The sequence below is a fragment of the Rutilus rutilus genome (genome assembly GCF_951802725.1).
Source record: "Rutilus rutilus genome assembly, chromosome: 19".
Lineage (NCBI taxonomy): Eukaryota > Metazoa > Chordata > Actinopteri > Cypriniformes > Leuciscidae > Rutilus > Rutilus rutilus.
Window position 1 is genome coordinate 21337979 of NC_140232.1, and position 17437 is coordinate 21355415.

At 37.8% G+C, this 17437-nt stretch overlaps 1 protein-coding gene across 5 annotated transcripts; it reads right to left on the bottom strand.

Annotated features, from left to right (window-relative positions):
• Positions 1 to 496: 496 nt before the first annotated feature.
• On the bottom strand, positions 497 to 17287 carry LOC311279119 (acylamino-acid-releasing enzyme). 5 transcript variants are annotated; one of them, XM_084390394.1, is made up of 26 exons: positions 17212 to 17287; positions 16517 to 16688; positions 16038 to 16357; positions 15605 to 15671; positions 14297 to 14709; positions 9996 to 10128; positions 9764 to 9890; positions 9525 to 9600; positions 9374 to 9449; positions 8517 to 8656; positions 8254 to 8388; positions 8006 to 8097; positions 7230 to 7267; positions 7016 to 7137; positions 6237 to 6297; positions 6049 to 6143; positions 5780 to 5849; positions 5577 to 5662; positions 5330 to 5468; positions 5153 to 5236; positions 4120 to 4200; positions 3942 to 4030; positions 3230 to 3423; positions 2302 to 2404; positions 1816 to 1922; positions 718 to 1339 (listed from the first exon to the last, which is right to left on the bottom strand). In XM_084390394.1, the coding sequence occupies exons 1-26, from the start codon at positions 17239 to 17241 to the stop codon at positions 1237 to 1239; spliced, it is 3153 nt and encodes a 1050-aa protein (XP_084246520.1). In that variant the 5' UTR covers positions 17242 to 17287; the 3' UTR covers positions 718 to 1236. The 5 variants fall into 5 exon arrangements, 3 of the variants coding, with proteins under 3 accessions (XP_084246521.1, XP_084246520.1, XP_084246522.1); XM_084390396.1 differs by having other exon boundaries at positions 17101 to 17282; XR_014625524.1 differs by having other exon boundaries at positions 719 to 1339; positions 3230 to 3373.
• Between the last annotated feature and the right edge of the window lie 150 nt (positions 17288 to 17437).

The following is a 17437-nucleotide window of genomic DNA, read 5'->3' on the forward strand; positions in this document are numbered from 1 at the left end:
CTGGCAATGATTTTCTGCTTTTTTGGTGTTTGTGTTTATTCTCAAATTCTGCCTTGCTCTTTAATCTTCCTTATATGTCTTCCAGCAGCTAGGCAGACTGAGACAGAGAGAAAAGACCTAATGATATTTGACCTGCCAAGACCCAGACACCTACACCAAACCCGATCAAAGGGTGAATAATAATACAGACCTTTCTTTCTCTTTCTCTCTTACACACACACACACACAGTGGCAGTGGTCTCAGATGACCTGTTGTGTTCTACTTCTGTCTCTCTGTGGGTCATTAGCAAAGCAATCTTAACAGGTTATAAAGCAATCTTCCCCCTGAGACTGCCAGCATATTGAAAATCCTCATGCTACAAGTGGCCTTTTAAAACACTGTAACATAAACCTGGCTGGTGCTCAACATACCACAAACGGCAAACCAAAATACCCAATAATAATAATTTAAAAAGCATTAAAAACAGAGTTCACGGCAGAAACACAAGAGCTGAATGAATCTGTCAAAGGGGATTTAAGGATTAAGTGTTCAAAGGACAAGAATGTTGCTAAAACTATGAAACAAAGAAATCTTTGAAGGAAGGATCTTTCTTAAGCGGCTGTAAATGAAATAGACACAAGAGTCTTAGATATGTGAGCTGTTACGGCAGCCACCAAAGCCAGCATGCACACCTGAATGAAGTGCATGTACATTGTCCAAAATAAATGACACACATTTCTCTCTTGTATCATGTTTATAAACATGGAATGTTTGAATCTCTGCAGATACATTTCTGAAACTAGAAAATAGATTTTTGTTTTTCTCTTGTACTTCCTGTCCGAAATGTACTATTTTTAATATTCAAACTAATTTAAATCTACAAACAATCACCATGTCTATGTATTTAAAGTCAAACAGATTTGATCTAAATATATTGCCATGTTACTCTCCATTAAAAACAGAATGAAGAGCAAACATCTCACAAGAGTCTGGATGTTTAGAAATTGATTCTAAAAAGAATAGTTGAGTAACTCAGTGCATGAGCTCAGATTTCTTAACTTATAGACTCCATGCTTTGGCATTTGACCCCTTATTTTAGCAGTGCTGATTTAACATAGACAGGTCTGCCCCCTAATGGACAAGGACCTCCATTGCATGTACATTTAGTTTCAGTGCAGCATTCATAGACGTTAACAGTTTTGGCAAGAATGTCACAATAATGTGCAGACAGAAATAAAAAAAGCTTCTGAGAAGTGTCAGTTTAAATGTTCTTTAAACCACAGAGCGATGTTGAGGAAGCAGTCAGACTGAGTGTTGACTTTAGACAGCGAGTGACCCTCATCACTGTACCACAACAACCTGAGAAACAGACAAAGAGAAGAGAGAGAGTGTGTGATAAAGAAAGAGCAGGCTGAAGGGTCAGTGAGATTTTTTTTAAATAAATAAATAAATACTTTTATTACGTTTAGAATGATTTAGAGTGACAGCAAAGACATTTATAAATGTTACAAAAGATTTCTATTTCAAATAAATGTTTCTATTCATCAAAAAATCCTGAAAAAAGTATTAACATTGATAACAAAAAATCTTTCTTGAGCACCAAATCAACATAGAATGTTTCTGAAGGATCATGTGACACTGAAGACTGGAGTAATGATGCTGAAAATTTTGCTTTGCCATCACAGGAATAAACTATTTTGACAAAACAATAAAATATGTTAATGGCCAAATACTGGCTGTTTAAATCAGCCTGGTCTATCTCTATTAGTGACAAATAATATGAGTATTCAGTGTGTTTGTATATTAAATGATGGTGTTTGTTTGTGTGTGTGTACCTGACAGGTGTATTCCTGCTCTTGAGTGCTCTGTAGAGCTCCAGACCTTGGTGAGGCGATACTCTCCTGTCTCTCCCACCCAGCATTAACAAAACAGGAGCTCGGATCTAAACACACATACACAGACCACATTAAGGTTTAATATTTACATATTAAGCTTATTATGCTACACAAGGAATTCTCTATCCAAAATTAATCACTTTTCCTGTCTGTGTGTGAGTGTGCATAGTTTGATGACAAATTTGTACTCAGAAATGTGCTAAACCTAAGAAATAATCCAAAAACCTCCTTTTAGGGTTATCCTCATTTGTAAAAAAAAATAATAATAATAATAATAAAAAAAAGGTATAAAATAAAAATAGACTGTAAACACGCAGAAAGTTTTAGGGTTCAGTATTCATAACTAGCTGTACATAAAACCAATAGAAGTCTGTGCAAAATCTCTATTTAGATAGTTTAGGAATGCATGCGTGTGTCAGTGTATACCTGTGCAGCGTGTATTATAGGTGACTTCTCCAGCATGGAAGTGAGAGACTGTGATGTGGGCAACTGGTCAAAAGCATACTGAAGCCCAACAGAGGTATATCTCCTGTAGGGACAGTTCAAGCACACAACACCATTAGAGTTACCTTCGACCACTGTAAAAACTGAAATGCAGTATATTGATCAATATCCAACAGATTTAACAGTATAATTTCAGAATACTAAGGCAATACTACATTACTGCATTATACACAGAGGTTCCTTCTAGTGCTGGAATAAATTAGGCTTAACTGTGTTTTTCCTGGATTTGAAGAGAAACTGATTCTATGCTTTTAAAGACCCAAATCAAAATTTACTTTATTTTAATGGAATGTTGAGGTTTATAAGTTAATCTTTCAAAAAACATGTCTCGAGACTTTGTGGGGATTTTTTCTATTCCATTTTAAGGAAAAAAGCACTCTCTGTGATTAGTGCTTTGATTCTTTGTATTAAACTATGCATATATGTAAACAGAGGCCAGCTAGTAAGCGCTGTGCAAGTAAACCTCACTACCCTGGCTGAGACTGACGTCCTTGTTAGCACGCCCGCCTCTCATGCCGGTTTGAATCCCGCTCAGAGCGGGTCGAGTAGAACCGGAAGGGTTACATATACATGATGCTGTTTTAATCATAATTGTTAAATCAATTTACAAAATTACATTTGATTTATAAAGGTTAATTTAATTTATTGCTTTGAATAACCAATATAATGTGGAGAGTTAATATTTAGCTCATTACACCCCCTTGTGGCCTCAGGAGACAAGCCAAAAGTGAAATTATGCCTTTTAAATTTCAATATTAGTAATATTTAAGTATAAAATTCAAATGTAGTTTTTCAGACATTTTCACAGCCCATTTTCATAGTAATAACGAATGTAAACATGATACATTACCAGTCTATGATATCACTGGTCCCGAGCAGCGTGGCAGCATTGATGACGGGGTTTCGTGCTGCACATGCTCTGTAGAAATCTGGATACTGACCGACCAGGTGGCAGGCCAGGAATCCACCATGAGAGCCACCCATCACTGCCACTCTATCAGGGTCGAGAGTAGTCTCATTATGCAAAGCGCACAACACTGCCCTCTGGACACAAAGAATGACAAACAAGCTAATGCAATACTTTTTTTTTTTAACAGGCACATGTTATTTGTGACCCTGGATCACAAAACCAGTCATAAGTAGCACAGGTATATTTGTGGCAAAAGCCAACAATACATTGTATGGGTCAAAATTATAGATTTTTCTTTTATGCCAAAAATCGCTAGAATATTAAGTAAAGATCATGTTCCATGAAGATATTTTGTAAATTTCCTACCGTTAATATATAAAACATTTATTTTTGTGAGTGAATGCAGCACAGTCGCGAACATAAAAGGACAACTTTAAAGGTGATTTTCTCAATGTTTCGATTTTTTGCACTCTCAGATTCCAGATGTTCAAACAGTTTTATCTCGGTCAAATATGTTATATCCAAACAAACCATGCATCAATGGAAAGCTTATTTATTCAGCTTTTAGATGATGTATAAAGCTCAATTTCCAAAAAAGTGGCCCATGTGACTGGTTTTGGTGGTCCAGGGTCACATTTGTGCATATACACACCTGAACATCTTTGACGTCCTGACTGCCAACATTTCCAAGCAGAGACTCTATACCATCTTGACCGAAACCAGTGGAGCCCCTGTAGTTCACTTTAACACAAAAAATGTTAAAATACGTCAGTGCTCATTTTCGATTTTTTATATTTTGACAGAAACAAGAATGACATATGAACAGTCACCCATAAGAACAGCAAAGCCCAGTTTGGTTAAAGCAGCAGCTGTGGCATTCCAGTCAGCAGCGAAATGAGAATGAGGACCACCTGCACAGAGAAATACTTTACTAGAGCTGCGTTTCCACCGCAGGAACTTTCCCCAGGAACTAGGGACTTTGGGGTGGAACCAGGGTCTAAATGAAGTTCCGGGTAAATATTTCCCACTCCGAAAGTCCCTGCTCTTAAGGGTAGTACTTTTTCAAAGTTCAGGAACTTTCAGTGGTGGGACTTGGGCGCTGAACATGCTGATTGGTTGAGTTCACGCAGCATTTTATTTTAACCACCATCTGTTGCAGTGCGTGTGTTAACAGTTGTTTGCTATTCAAATTACAATGGAGTTTAAAAAATACAACCGATGGACCGACGACAGGGTTCAGGCTTTATTAAGCTTAAATTCAGAGGATGAATTCCACGTCCCCGAACTATTTGCCTAATCTTCACGGTAGTTTTAGAATGCGGTGGAAACGCAGACAGCAACAGGTCTGGGGGAAAAAAAGTTCCTGGGACAAAATGTTCCGGGTAATTTCGGTGGAAACGGATCTTAGGTATGTTTACATGCAGTAATTTTCATCAATCCGAATTAGTTCAATCCAATTTCAGATTCTGAAAGTTATGTTTATATGAACGCTAAACTTTGAAGTCCAATTTACATTTTCATTTATGTATTCCAAACAAAGCACAAAATAGGCACATTAGTATTTTCACCCAAAAAATGGTTTTAAGCCAGTTATTTATATCTTTTACTGTAGTGTGTTAGTAGGAAATATCAGTTTACATATCCAATATTTCTTTTGTCATCAATTGTAATAATCCAGTGAGATTTTTGTATGCACAAGGAGTCTGACAACAGCCGATATGATCTGATCTCACCATCATCGATTACATCAAGAAACAGAAAAAACTGAGACAGACTAAATCCAGAAGAACTGTGGCAACATCTCTTAGACATTTGAAGAAACGGTCATTTGAATAATAAAAAAAAAAAAAGTACCAGCCTTACCATGTATATTCACCACTAGAGGAGTTTTCCTTCTCTCTTGAGGACTGTAAGGCTTCAACAAAATTGCTCCGAAATTCAGTCCAGCTATATAAAGGCAGAGAGGAGGAACGAGAAAAATCACAAAGAAGTATTGCTAGTAGCGGCTGGTCTATCTGATGATTGATCCATGTTACTCACAGAACTGATGGTTCTCCTCTTGAGAAGGGGGTGTGATCAACATGGGCTGCCAATAAAATTCCTCATACACATCTGCGCCACCCAGATTACAAAGTTGCAAATCCTCAGCCTGATCAACTGTTGAGAGGAAGCCAACTCTCTACAGAAAACACACAAAGCTATGTCATGCAGTATCCTCAGTGACAGATGACTATTTTAGTAAAGTGTGTGCACGTGTGTGTGTGTGTGTGTGTGTGTGTGGTTGTACCAGGCAGGGTGGCTGATTTGGAGACGAGCAGCTCATCACCATCAGGTCTTTTTGTATTGTCAACAGCTGCACACTCCCGAAATCATCTACCAAACACAAAAATACAGAATTAATTAAAGTCACAAATGCAATGACACTGATAGTAAAGAGAACAAACAGCCTGAAGTCAAAGCAGTCATGACATCACTCCATATTCACACTACCTAGTCTTAGCACATCCAGTCCGCACACTTGTGTGACTCTTCCTGTGGTTCTGTTGACTGAGAAAACTGCCTAAAAGAACAGATGGTGCAAAAATCACAAAATCTTAACACTAGGAATTAGAAATTCAGAATCCACATAGTGGAGACATGGGACACACACAGGTTTCTATGCAAGCTATTTAAAAGTGTGCCAACATTTGTTTGCACTTTTTTATTATTTTGGTAAAGCACCTGTATTTTTTGTCCTGTACATTTATGTATTTGTTAACCTTATTGTTTTCACAGGCACTGCTGAAGAAGATTCTCTCACTGTCTGCAGACCAGCATTGAGATGGCAACGACTCGTATATACCAGCAAACTGACCTGTGAGGAAAGAAAACTTTGTGAAAAGTGCTACACAAATTAAACTGACTTGACCTCACTCTTCAATGTGTGCATGTGTTTTTATCCAAGTACCCTTTTCTGCTCTCCTGACCACATCTACCAAAACCGAAGTGCTTCTGTTCTTCATATCATACTAAAATGGACAAAGACACAGAAAATAGTTTAATAAATATAATAATAAATATAATATGTATAATATAATATTAAATTTATACACACACATAGTTTGTGTGAGCTTTTTATGGTTCAAAAGCTTGGGGCTGGTAAGATTTTTGAAACGTCTCTTATGCTCACCAATTTTGTATTTATTTTATCAAAGTGAATATAGAGTAATAAAAAACTAATATAGGTAATAATGTGAAATACTGTTACAATTTAAAAGAATTGTTTTCTATTTTAAAATATGGAAATATATTCCTTTGATAGCAAAGCTGAATTTTTAGCAGTCATTAGTCTTCAGTGACACATCATTCTAATTTCAGAAATCATTCTAATATCCTGATTTGGTGCTCAAGTAACATTTCATATTATTATCAATGTTGAAAACATTCTGCTGGTTTTTTGGAAATCATGATGCACTTTTTTTCAGGATTCTCTGATGAGAATAACGTTTATAGAGCAGCATTTAATGACCCTTTTAATCAATTTAATGCATTCTTGCTGTGTAAAGGTCTTCATTTCTTAAAAAAAAAAAAAGAAGTAAAATAATTCTTACTGGCCCCTAACTTTTGACCAGTTGAGTATATAGTATAATAAATATTAAACAAAATACTCCAGTTTGGCATTTCATCTAAACATTCCTAAGTGAAATATTATTACATTATATGTTAATCAATTATTTGCATTCTTACCAACATCATGCTCAGGCACTGATGATGTGGTCCAAAGACCTGGCCCTGTAAGTAGACGATCCAACACGAGTCTGGACTCATCCGAGGGCTCGACACAGACATGCTGTCAGATGACAAGCACTCTGACCAGGTCAAAGGTCAAATTGAACAAAAAGGTTATAAAAGTGCATACATACAATCCCTCCTTTATGAAAAAATAACATAAAAATCTCACCACAGTTCCCTTTCATATTCAAGTAGAAGAGAGCTGATCTGGAAAAAAAAAGAAAATCAGCAACATTTTAAAACATTATAGTATTTTAAAATCTTGGCACAAAGTCAGCCAACTGAGATAAACATCTTATTAAATAGTAGCACTTGAGGATGGAAATATAAGTGAATCAATATTTCTAAGAAAAAGTACTAGCTGTTAAAGGGATTGAAGCTTTCTCTAACTCCGCCTCTCACCTAGCCTAGAAATCTAGACGCACCCTAGCGGCAGCAAAATTTATTTTGCAGCCAGTGTGGTCTAGCAACTCTCCGTTGACTTTCGAGCTGCAAAAACCAAACTCAGGTCAGGCCAATCACATTGTGTATAGAGTAGGTGGGGTGGGCTTAACATAATGACGACAGAGTTGCGACGGTTCCCTGCTACTTGAAAACAAAGAATGGCTGCTGCTGCTGGCGAACAGCGGTCTTTCGAATCGGTTTTGGCCGCGACTCTGGAGGACTTGGAGTTAAGCTTTTCTTTAGAAAAGAGCAAAGAATGGCACTTAAGTCATTTTTAAAAAAGGAAGATGTGTGCGGAGTTTTGCCGACTGGATACGGCAAAAGTTTAATATACCAATTAGCCTTCTTTGTTGCTCTGATTGGTTGTAGCGCTATCCTATTGCGTGCAGAGGGATTTTGAAAGACAACCGTTTATCCCGCCCCTCGGATTGAGCCGTGCCAATGGTGAGTTGCCAGACCTAACATCTTGATGTAAGTCTGGCTTGCCAGGCTACCTCTCACCTACGATTGGAGCAGAACTTCAGTCCCAGTCTGAATGGCTCATTCCATTGGCCCACAAACACCACACCCCTTCCATTAGGCCCCCACAGCGCCTTGAGAGAGAAGGAGGAGTATTTAATAATTCAATTATTATTTAAAGCACTTGAATTTGAGATTACTGATATAACATCTACCATTTAAAGTCAATATGGCATAACATAACGATTATAAATTGGGTAAATAAGAATAGTGAGATCTATCCGTCTCACCTGTCCTGGTGATATATTAGGAGGGATGCCAGCATACACAATGACTGCAGCTTTAAGGAGATCAGCTACACACAAGACTGGACAGCTTTTACCCACCAGCCCCTCACCCCAGTCTTCAATATACACGTTCTTATCCTGAGAAATGTCACAAGCCTTTTAAAACCTCAAATTCATTTCTTCTAACATCTAGTTACAACAGTTAATGCACAAAGCTACATGCGGGATAAGCTCAGTTGAGATGATTTGATAGACAGACATCTCACCTGTTCCTCAAGCAACACTAGCCCTCCATCCTCACTGGCTGATGCAAATGATGATTGAGCTGAGGGCTCCACCCTCTTCTTCTCAGCCACATACAGCAACTTCTTCTCACATGGTGACCAGGCCAAACATGCAAACTGAGCTAATGATGCACAAAGAAAGAGTACACACAATCAGACCAATATCCTTACACACTGATCAGGGCTCCAGACAGAGTACATAAAAATCAATAGAGGCTCCCTACTGGTTACTAAAATGAATCATTCATATCCAATTTACAGAACCACTCAATATACATGTCTATTTTTAAAAGAATCATGAGAAATCTTGTGACATCTAAGATCTTTGAACTATTAAAACATCCTGCAAGTTTCATAGCTTAAAACATCCTCCTCATTATAAACAAAGCATTTATTTAATCAAGCTCCAAAAACAGCTCGTTCTGATATTGGGTGACCTGTGATGTCATACTGGCAAATACATTTGCATATGACTGCCTCCAGAGCAAGACATCAACGAATAGTTATACATCATTGTACCATAGGCCAGATTCCATTCAGTCACAAAACCCAAAAGAGAGAAGTTTTGCCAGTTGTAGACTGATATAACTCTCACAAACGAAGTGCACCTCATATAAAGGTTCTCGGTTCATCCCAATTGAGACATGACTGAAAATGGCTTATGGTCCAGTGAGTGAGTCAGTTTTTAGATTTAAAGCCTCATTTTAGACATGATTCACCTGATTCACTCCAAAGAACGAGCTCAAGAGTCATTTGTTCACAATTAGGCATATTCGACCCACGGGCCAGTGATTCGAGACTCTTGGTGTGTAACACGGACAGCAAAAAGTGTTTCTTACCATCTTCGTACACTTTTCCATGCTTATTCAGAGCTATGAGGTCCAAGCTTTTCTCCAGACCATTTTGGCCCCAAACCTACCAAGAAAAACAACAAAAATGTATATATTTTCCTCACATTCAAATGTAAATTTCAAACATATCAGCCATTACCTCCAGGTACTGATGTTCTGCTTCCTCTCGGATGACAGCTTGAAGAGTCCCAGAAGGAGACTGGCAGCTGAGCAACCTGAGTGAGAGATGAATTTTGATGACGGGCGTGCTGTCTACTTGTAGTCAAAACTATCTTTCTTTTTACTTCTTGAGGATACATGAATATCTGCATAATATATATATATATATATATATATATATATATACACACACACATATATACATCTTACATATCTTACTCTTTTTCTATGTGTGAGCTTGTTCCAGATGGCAGAACGTGCTCTATTGTGTCATGTTTACACAGTAGAGTCCATCTTTGAGAGAAATGCAGTTTCACCCCTCTCTCCAAATCACACTGACTCCATCCTACAGAGAAAGAGTGTTGAAAAGCTAGCACCATAAAGTGTTCATATCACTAAACTATGCAAATACACCATAAAACTACACAACAGAACTCTCCACTAAACTCACGGGCCAATACAGTAATGCACCGCTTGTCAGTGGCAGTGTCCACCAGCTCTTCAGTGACCACAGAGGCCGAAATGGGCACAGGAAACCTGATACAGTGTCTGAACACATCTCTGATCATGCTCTCCATTGCAACCTGAAACCACAAACATAATAATTACCAGTTAACAACATAAACCGAAAACAACATGAGTAAACAAACCCGAACCAGCCTTACTTGTGGGAACATCCTCTGTTAATAACCCATTTTTTTTAATACTTTGGAGCCCACTGACTATATACAGTATATACACTTAAGTACATAATATGTCACATACTAGTGCACAGCAGAATTCAAAACTGAAAATGTGTTACATGTAACGCAACTAATTTTTAATCAGCTACTGGTCCCACATTTAGGCACTATTTCTTGCTCCATGAAATAACTTTTTATTTTTAAATCTCACTGACCTGTATAACGCTATGATAACGATACGCTTCCGATAAGCTCATTAAAATGTTTATTCTGTCAATAATAAAACATGTTCATAAAATAGACGTTACTATAACGTTAAAAAGTAGCACCGGTTCCGTTCGCACCTTACAATAGATATGGGCCAGAAAGGCGTAAACGAAATCTGGCTAAAACAACAACAGACACTCCTCCGCCACGCATGTCAACAACAATGATCCGCGCCGGTCGAGTGAAAGTGGACTGTCATGACAGAAGAGTGAGATCGGGGAAAGTCGCTGGAGTGTCGAAGAGAGCCGATGTTTCAGCAGCGGTCAAAGGGCTTTCTCTGCGGACGCATCCATTATGCGGCTATGAGGGGTGGTTCGGTTTATTCATCACACTTTTGACACCATGCTCTTTATTTTGACTGCGCCAGTGTTTAAGAACTGCTTGTGTTTAAGAATAATAATATAACCCATAGTATTACGAGCAAAGTGTTGGGTTTTACTGCATGTAAAATCACGCAAACTATGCCTTTTTATGACATTGTCCTTTCTTTTAAGCTGCATAAACTTCAACGTTGCTATTTATCTTTAATCTGAAATTATATTATGACCCCGTGGGTCCAGATGAATAGGAATTTCAGATATACAAATAAGTTAATGCAGAATCAAACCAGAAATCGCAGAAACAAGCCAAAACACAACAAAAATGCTCCCGCTCATTTCTTTGCCATAGGGCTTCATATTAGAGGTAATGGTCTAACAAAATCCTAATTAAATTTTTTTAATTAAAAAATAGTGTACTGACTTTTTTTTTTTTTTAAATAAACCCTTCAAATGCATTTATTGCATTTGAAATAGCCAAGTAATTTATAGGTATATACAAATTTAGTGTAATATTAAAAGATTGGTTAAAAGCTGTTTGAAATTTGGAATTTGTTAGACCATTACCTCTATTATGAAGTCCAAATTTTAACTTTAATGCATCCTTTATATGGCCAAGAAACAGTGTCGTGAAATGACTTGGCTGACTCAATATGTGAAGAGTTCAAGGGTCCATAAAAACATTTGGTAAGGTAAAAAACTGTTCAAAATTGTGTGTGTCTGTTTAGCAGAATAGCTGGAATCTTTTTTGCTTTCTAAATAATAATATTAATAATAACTAATAGACCATTGCACTCAGTGCTTTTCCATTGGGTGGATAGACACATTTTGTCATTACTACTATTATCATTCACAAGATATATCTGCAAAGGAGTCAAATGCAACATCATTGCCTGAACTTTCTTTCAAAAGCTCAGGATTTGTTTGGTTCAAGTGCCATATTGCAATGGACTTGTGTGGACATAGATTACTATTTTTTTAACATGGGCAGTGCCAAATGTGGGGGGGGTTTTGTGTTTTTTTTGCTAGACGAATGATCAGAAATCCACTTATTTCTGATAACCTCTGAAAGACCTTCCTTATTGAGAGGTGTCTCATCTTCAGTAGAAATAAGACTGTACAGTAGAGATTAAGACCGTAAACTAATGACCAAAGATAGATGCACTGGATAGGCCCATTAATCCACTCCTATGTAAAAACTCAATGCTCGTCAGCCCTTTTCAAATTTACAGGCCCCTTTATGGAGATGACCCCTTGTATATTTCTGAGCATGTACAGGTCTTACTGGTCCAGTGACTGTTCCTCCAACAGCGGAAATTCCATTTGTGCGGTCAATGCACGTTGACGGATGATGGTGATTTATATTGACATCTGGAGTAGACAAAGAATGACGTCTTTGAATGTGAGTTTTGATGTTTTTTTTGTTTAAAATCTTGTTGCAAAAGCAGCACATAGTTCGCTTTGGCCTACACTTAGGTATTTTTTTGTTACTGGAGGAGATGCACTCAGTTGGGTTGGCAGACACAATATTTTGAATGTCTGAGGGCATTACAATTGTAGGATGTAAAACAGCAGTCTTCGAGTCTGTCAAGGAACTTGGTGTAGGTGGAGTGCCGGAAATTTTTTCTGTTTCTGAGGCACTGTGGTCAACCATGCATGGCGCAGATATAATGGAAGGTCCAGAGGTGCTTGCGACTGGTGGAGAAGTCAAAGCTCGAGGTAAACCTGGAGTGGTTAAAGGTTTGGGGATAGGATCACATGTGGCAGATACTGTTGAGATGCTGTGGGACGATGGAAAGTTAATTGGTTTTAAAGCACAGGTTTCTAAACATTCTCTAGAAGGTTCTGTAGATGGAATGTGGACTTTGGTTGATGCACACTTCTGCACATGGTTAATAAATAAGTTTTTTCGAATTATACTTTGACGGCAGTAGCAGCAGTGATAGTGTCCACTATCTATACATCCCAGGTGGCATTTATATATTTTATACCCTGTAAAAAAAAAAAGAGAGAAATATATCACAAAATACTTTTATGAATGCATATGCATAATTTTACATGCTGACAATCATTTCAGAGAGACAACATGATTTTGTCTGTTTTTATAACATTTCACAGCATTACTCTAAAACATACCTCCATGCTTGACAACAGACCTCTCGTGGGTCTGTACATGTGCCACCAGAGCAGGATACTCTCCAGTCTTTTTACAAAACAGGCATTTGTACTCATTTTCAGCAAGTGAAATAGGTCCCGGAGAACTTCCCTCATTCAGAATGGTAACATGAAACTAGAAGTAAATAAAATATTTACTGGAACTCCTTAATAGTCCACATTACTTATAATTGTCACAACCAAAAATACAAACATTTAATTTACAAAACGTGTATGTGTGAAGATAGGGTGTCAATACTAATGAACATAGGTATTAAGACACGTCTGACTCTGGACACAAACCGGGGAAAAAAGGAAACTGAAGACTATTTACAGTTATACCATGTCAAACACACTTAAATTGAAGGGAGACATAGTTGACATTTAAAACATCCGTTCATTTCCCAACCTATTTGTGCTGCAGTTCACACACATAACGTTAGTTAAACTAAAATTCCACATGCCATATCACTGTATGAACAACAACTCATACTTACTTTCTCATCTCGACATTGAACCATCTTGACGACATAGAATTCGCGCGTCTATCGTTGGAGCGGCCGTGGGAATGTTGTTGTTGCTAGTAGGCGTTTCTTCTTCGTCTTCTTCATGTTTAATGGCCGTTCACTCCTTAGGAGTATTACCGCCACCTACTGTATAACTTGCATGGGTGATAGTAGGTGTTTCTAGTAATGGACGTATCTGGCGTTGTCTTGCAGGATGCAGACAGACCCTCCTATGTACTGGTCCATAGTTGTTTTGTATAGTTGTCCCATAACAAAAATATTGTTCATAAAAATATACGCACGCACGTGGGAGCATTTCTGTTGTGTTGTGGTGGTTCGTTGTGTTAACATTTCGTTGTGTTGTGCACTACTGGGCCACTGTAGGATAGTTCACCCAGAAATGAAAATCTGTTATCACTGTTATGTCATTGAAAACTTGTATAACTTTCATTTGGAAAACACAAAAGGAGAAATTTTGACAAAAATGAGGGAGAATAATTAGGTGACCTGTCCCTTTACTCTAAAGCAGGGATTCCCCAACTTTTTTGTTCAGAAGAACCCCTTAGGCCTGTGCATATTCACAGTTCTCTGATGTCAGTAAACGGTCACATGACATGCAGTTAAACAAATCAAATATTTACTTTAAGTAAGTGTTTTTTTATTTTTAAATTATTTATTTGAATTGACCATTAATTATTAGCTTTTCATCACAAATCCCCAAGGAATTCATAAACCCCAGTTTGGGAAACTCTGCTCTAAAGAGTAAAAAAAGAAAGAAAAAAAGAAGCACAATGGCAATTGCAAAGGATGAATTTCTCCTCTCACCTTCTGTTGTTTTCGCAAAGGGAGTCTCTGCTGTTTTGGGTTTTTCACCTGAGCAGAGGCAGGTTTCTCCTGGTTTAAAACCTGATCTGGGTGCTTCCTTCTTAAATGCACCTGCAGATTCTTCCTGTGCAGCATTAAACCGCAGAAAGGACACAGATCTTGTGCGTCGGATTTGGATCTTTGTGGGATGGTGCTTTCCACAGGTGTGTGCCCAGTGAACATCTCATTTACCAAAGTCTTTATGGCGAGATCAGCCTCTAAAGGATGAGGATTGGCAGCAGAATTTGAGACAGTGGTTTCTGGGCCATTGTGATCCACTACAGAGAGATTTAGCACTAAAGGATCTCCTTCATCCACTGGGGATTTAGATGGCTCATCTGTTCTCACTTGCTCCTCCATAATCCTGCCTTCACCTGAGATTAAAGAGAGTAAAAATATGAAGGTCTCTGATCAGAGCATGTTAATATATGAGACTCATACATTACACACTGGATTTCATAATTTTGTTTTTTGGCTAGCCACACTGACAAAGATCACCATGCAATCAAAATGGTCAATTTATGGAACATTGCAGTATTTATTCCGTGCACATTTTTTTATTCTTAACTTTTTGTGCCTTCATAATCGCTTGTCTGAAGTTTAAAATCATTGGTTACCCGTAACATTTGGTTATGACGTGTGTTATGCGCAGGCTCAGCCGCATCGAACTTCCACTGTAAACACATGTATGATGCGAAAACAAAACCATCAAGCGAAATACCGGAGTGAACATGGCTGTGAACGACTTTTGCAGATTATGTGAAGTAAATCTACGCATCCACGGTACAATCAGCGTCTACGTCACGGCTCTCAGCCCGCCCTCTGTTCGTTGATTGGAAAACTGGGAGATAGGTCGCTATCTCAGACTGAGTACAGAAGCGAACTGAAATTGAGCGGAAGTAGGAAGCTAGGAATGGCACTGCACTGCTTTTACTCCTGACTACTATCATTCCACATTGTATCACATACTGCAGTGTTCGCTGAATAGTTTTTAAAAATGTATGTTAAACAGCATGCAAGATAAATGTTTCAGTCCTATATTGTTGTCATATGCCCTTATCATCTTGTTTAATTCAGCAAGTGGAGCCTTGCCTTACTTATTTAGCATTTTTAATGCTTTGTGTCTTTATTTTGGCACTATGATCAAATAACAAATATGTTTAAAACTGTGCCTGATATCACTTCGTTCCTTTGTCACACTGGAAATGGGAGGTCAAGACCAGCACATTGTATTCTGCAGAATGTTTTCTGTTTGATGAGACTCATCACCTGTGGACCCTTGGTCTGCCATCTCTGAATCAGTGGGCCCCGGGCCCGATGTGTCCTCACTTACAGCCTGCAAACGCACAGGACGAAAAGTGTTTAGTATGTTTATATAAAATTCCACAGCTTCATAAATTTTGACACAACAAAGCCCATGATTTTTCTGCTATCTATTTATGATGATTCATCTAAATGAATATTTTCAGTGCATTAGTCTTAGGGACCATTTACACGACAACGTTTTCAACTAAAAATGGAAAACTTTTATGCATTTTGGCCATTCGTTTACACGACAACAGAGTTTTGGGGGCCTGAAAAAGCGAACTTTTGAAAACGGGTTTCTAGTTGCAAGTTCTTAAAACGATACAGTTACCGTCTCCGTGTAACAAAAATGCTAATATGTGAATATGGTGACTAAACAAAAGTAAAAGAAACGTACCATTTTAGGGAACAAGTATTGTTCAAAGTTTGCTTTTCTTCGTCTGATTTTCTGAGCATCCTCAGAGATTCGGCTCTTGTGTCCATCACTGACAGGCATCTCCGCAGTGCTGCCAGACTCAGATGCAGTTAGATGAAGATCTGGTGCAGGTGAATTCTTCTCTGATTTCAACTCCACAACTGTTATCTTGGGTTTTTTGTTGTCACACATTGCCAGGTGTTTTAGAAAACCATCCTTCCTCATAAAAGTGGATGTGCAGCTGACACAGTGAAAGTGTGGACCAGTTCGGCACTTTAAATGACATTTGAAAATGAAGAATTCTGGAAGGGAATAAAAAGGAAAGGGGTCCTCTATTATAGACCCATTATGGTAAGACAAAGAATAATAATTTATTCTTGTGACTTCACTACCTGACACACTTTCAGGTAACCAATATTCAATATGCATGTAATTTCTCACACATATTTTTTAGTACTAGCCTTTGTGTCGTATTGCTCTTCTTCTGTGACCCTGTAAATGTTTCAAACATTTGCTTTTGATGGTGGGTTTGAACATCTCAGGCACACAGAAAGGGCAGTGGTACAAGGAACAACAGTCTTCACATCTCTGCAGAGTTGGCTGCTCCTCTCCTCGCAAAATAGTTTTGTGTAGCTATGAAATGAAAATGTAAGAACAAAACATCACCTAAATGTGTCTCCTGATAATGGGCTTTGTAGCCTACATGAAAACCTTATTTAAAAAAGATAAATAATCCATGGCAAATATGTTTGCTTGCACTAAATCAATCTGAATCTGTATTTTTATAAATAAAAAAAGAAAGGGAATTTCAATTTTTAAATCTAACAATGTAATTTAAAGCAGAATTAATGTCAAAATGTTGACAGGCCACAAAAATAATACGTTTAAATGTATCTTGGTATCTGTATTAGGCGTGACGATGAATCCATTACAAAAACTCTCTGAAATAATAACAGCTGATCCTTTGACGGACTTCTCCAGCCAGGGGCCGATTAGCATGTCTGCAGTTGGTCGCTTCCTGACGCTGCATGAAACTGTTACTCACCTGTAGCGTTTTAAACTCTGTATTTTGGTACGTTTGCTTATTCGTTTATGACACAATGTGAGATGATAGATCTGACCTTACAGTTAAGTATGCAGAAACTTTATAATTTACCTCTGCATGTTGACTTGTATGGCTGAACATTTTAGTCAAAAGAGCCCGATTTGTTTGATCTAAAATCTCGCGAGATTCCCATGAGCGGAGACGCCGTAAATATCTTTTCAAAATAAAGAGCTACAAAACAAGAGTGCCGAACCATCGCACCCCAAACTATTTAAAACCACCACACTCAAATTATATATATATATATATATATATATATATATATATATAATATAAT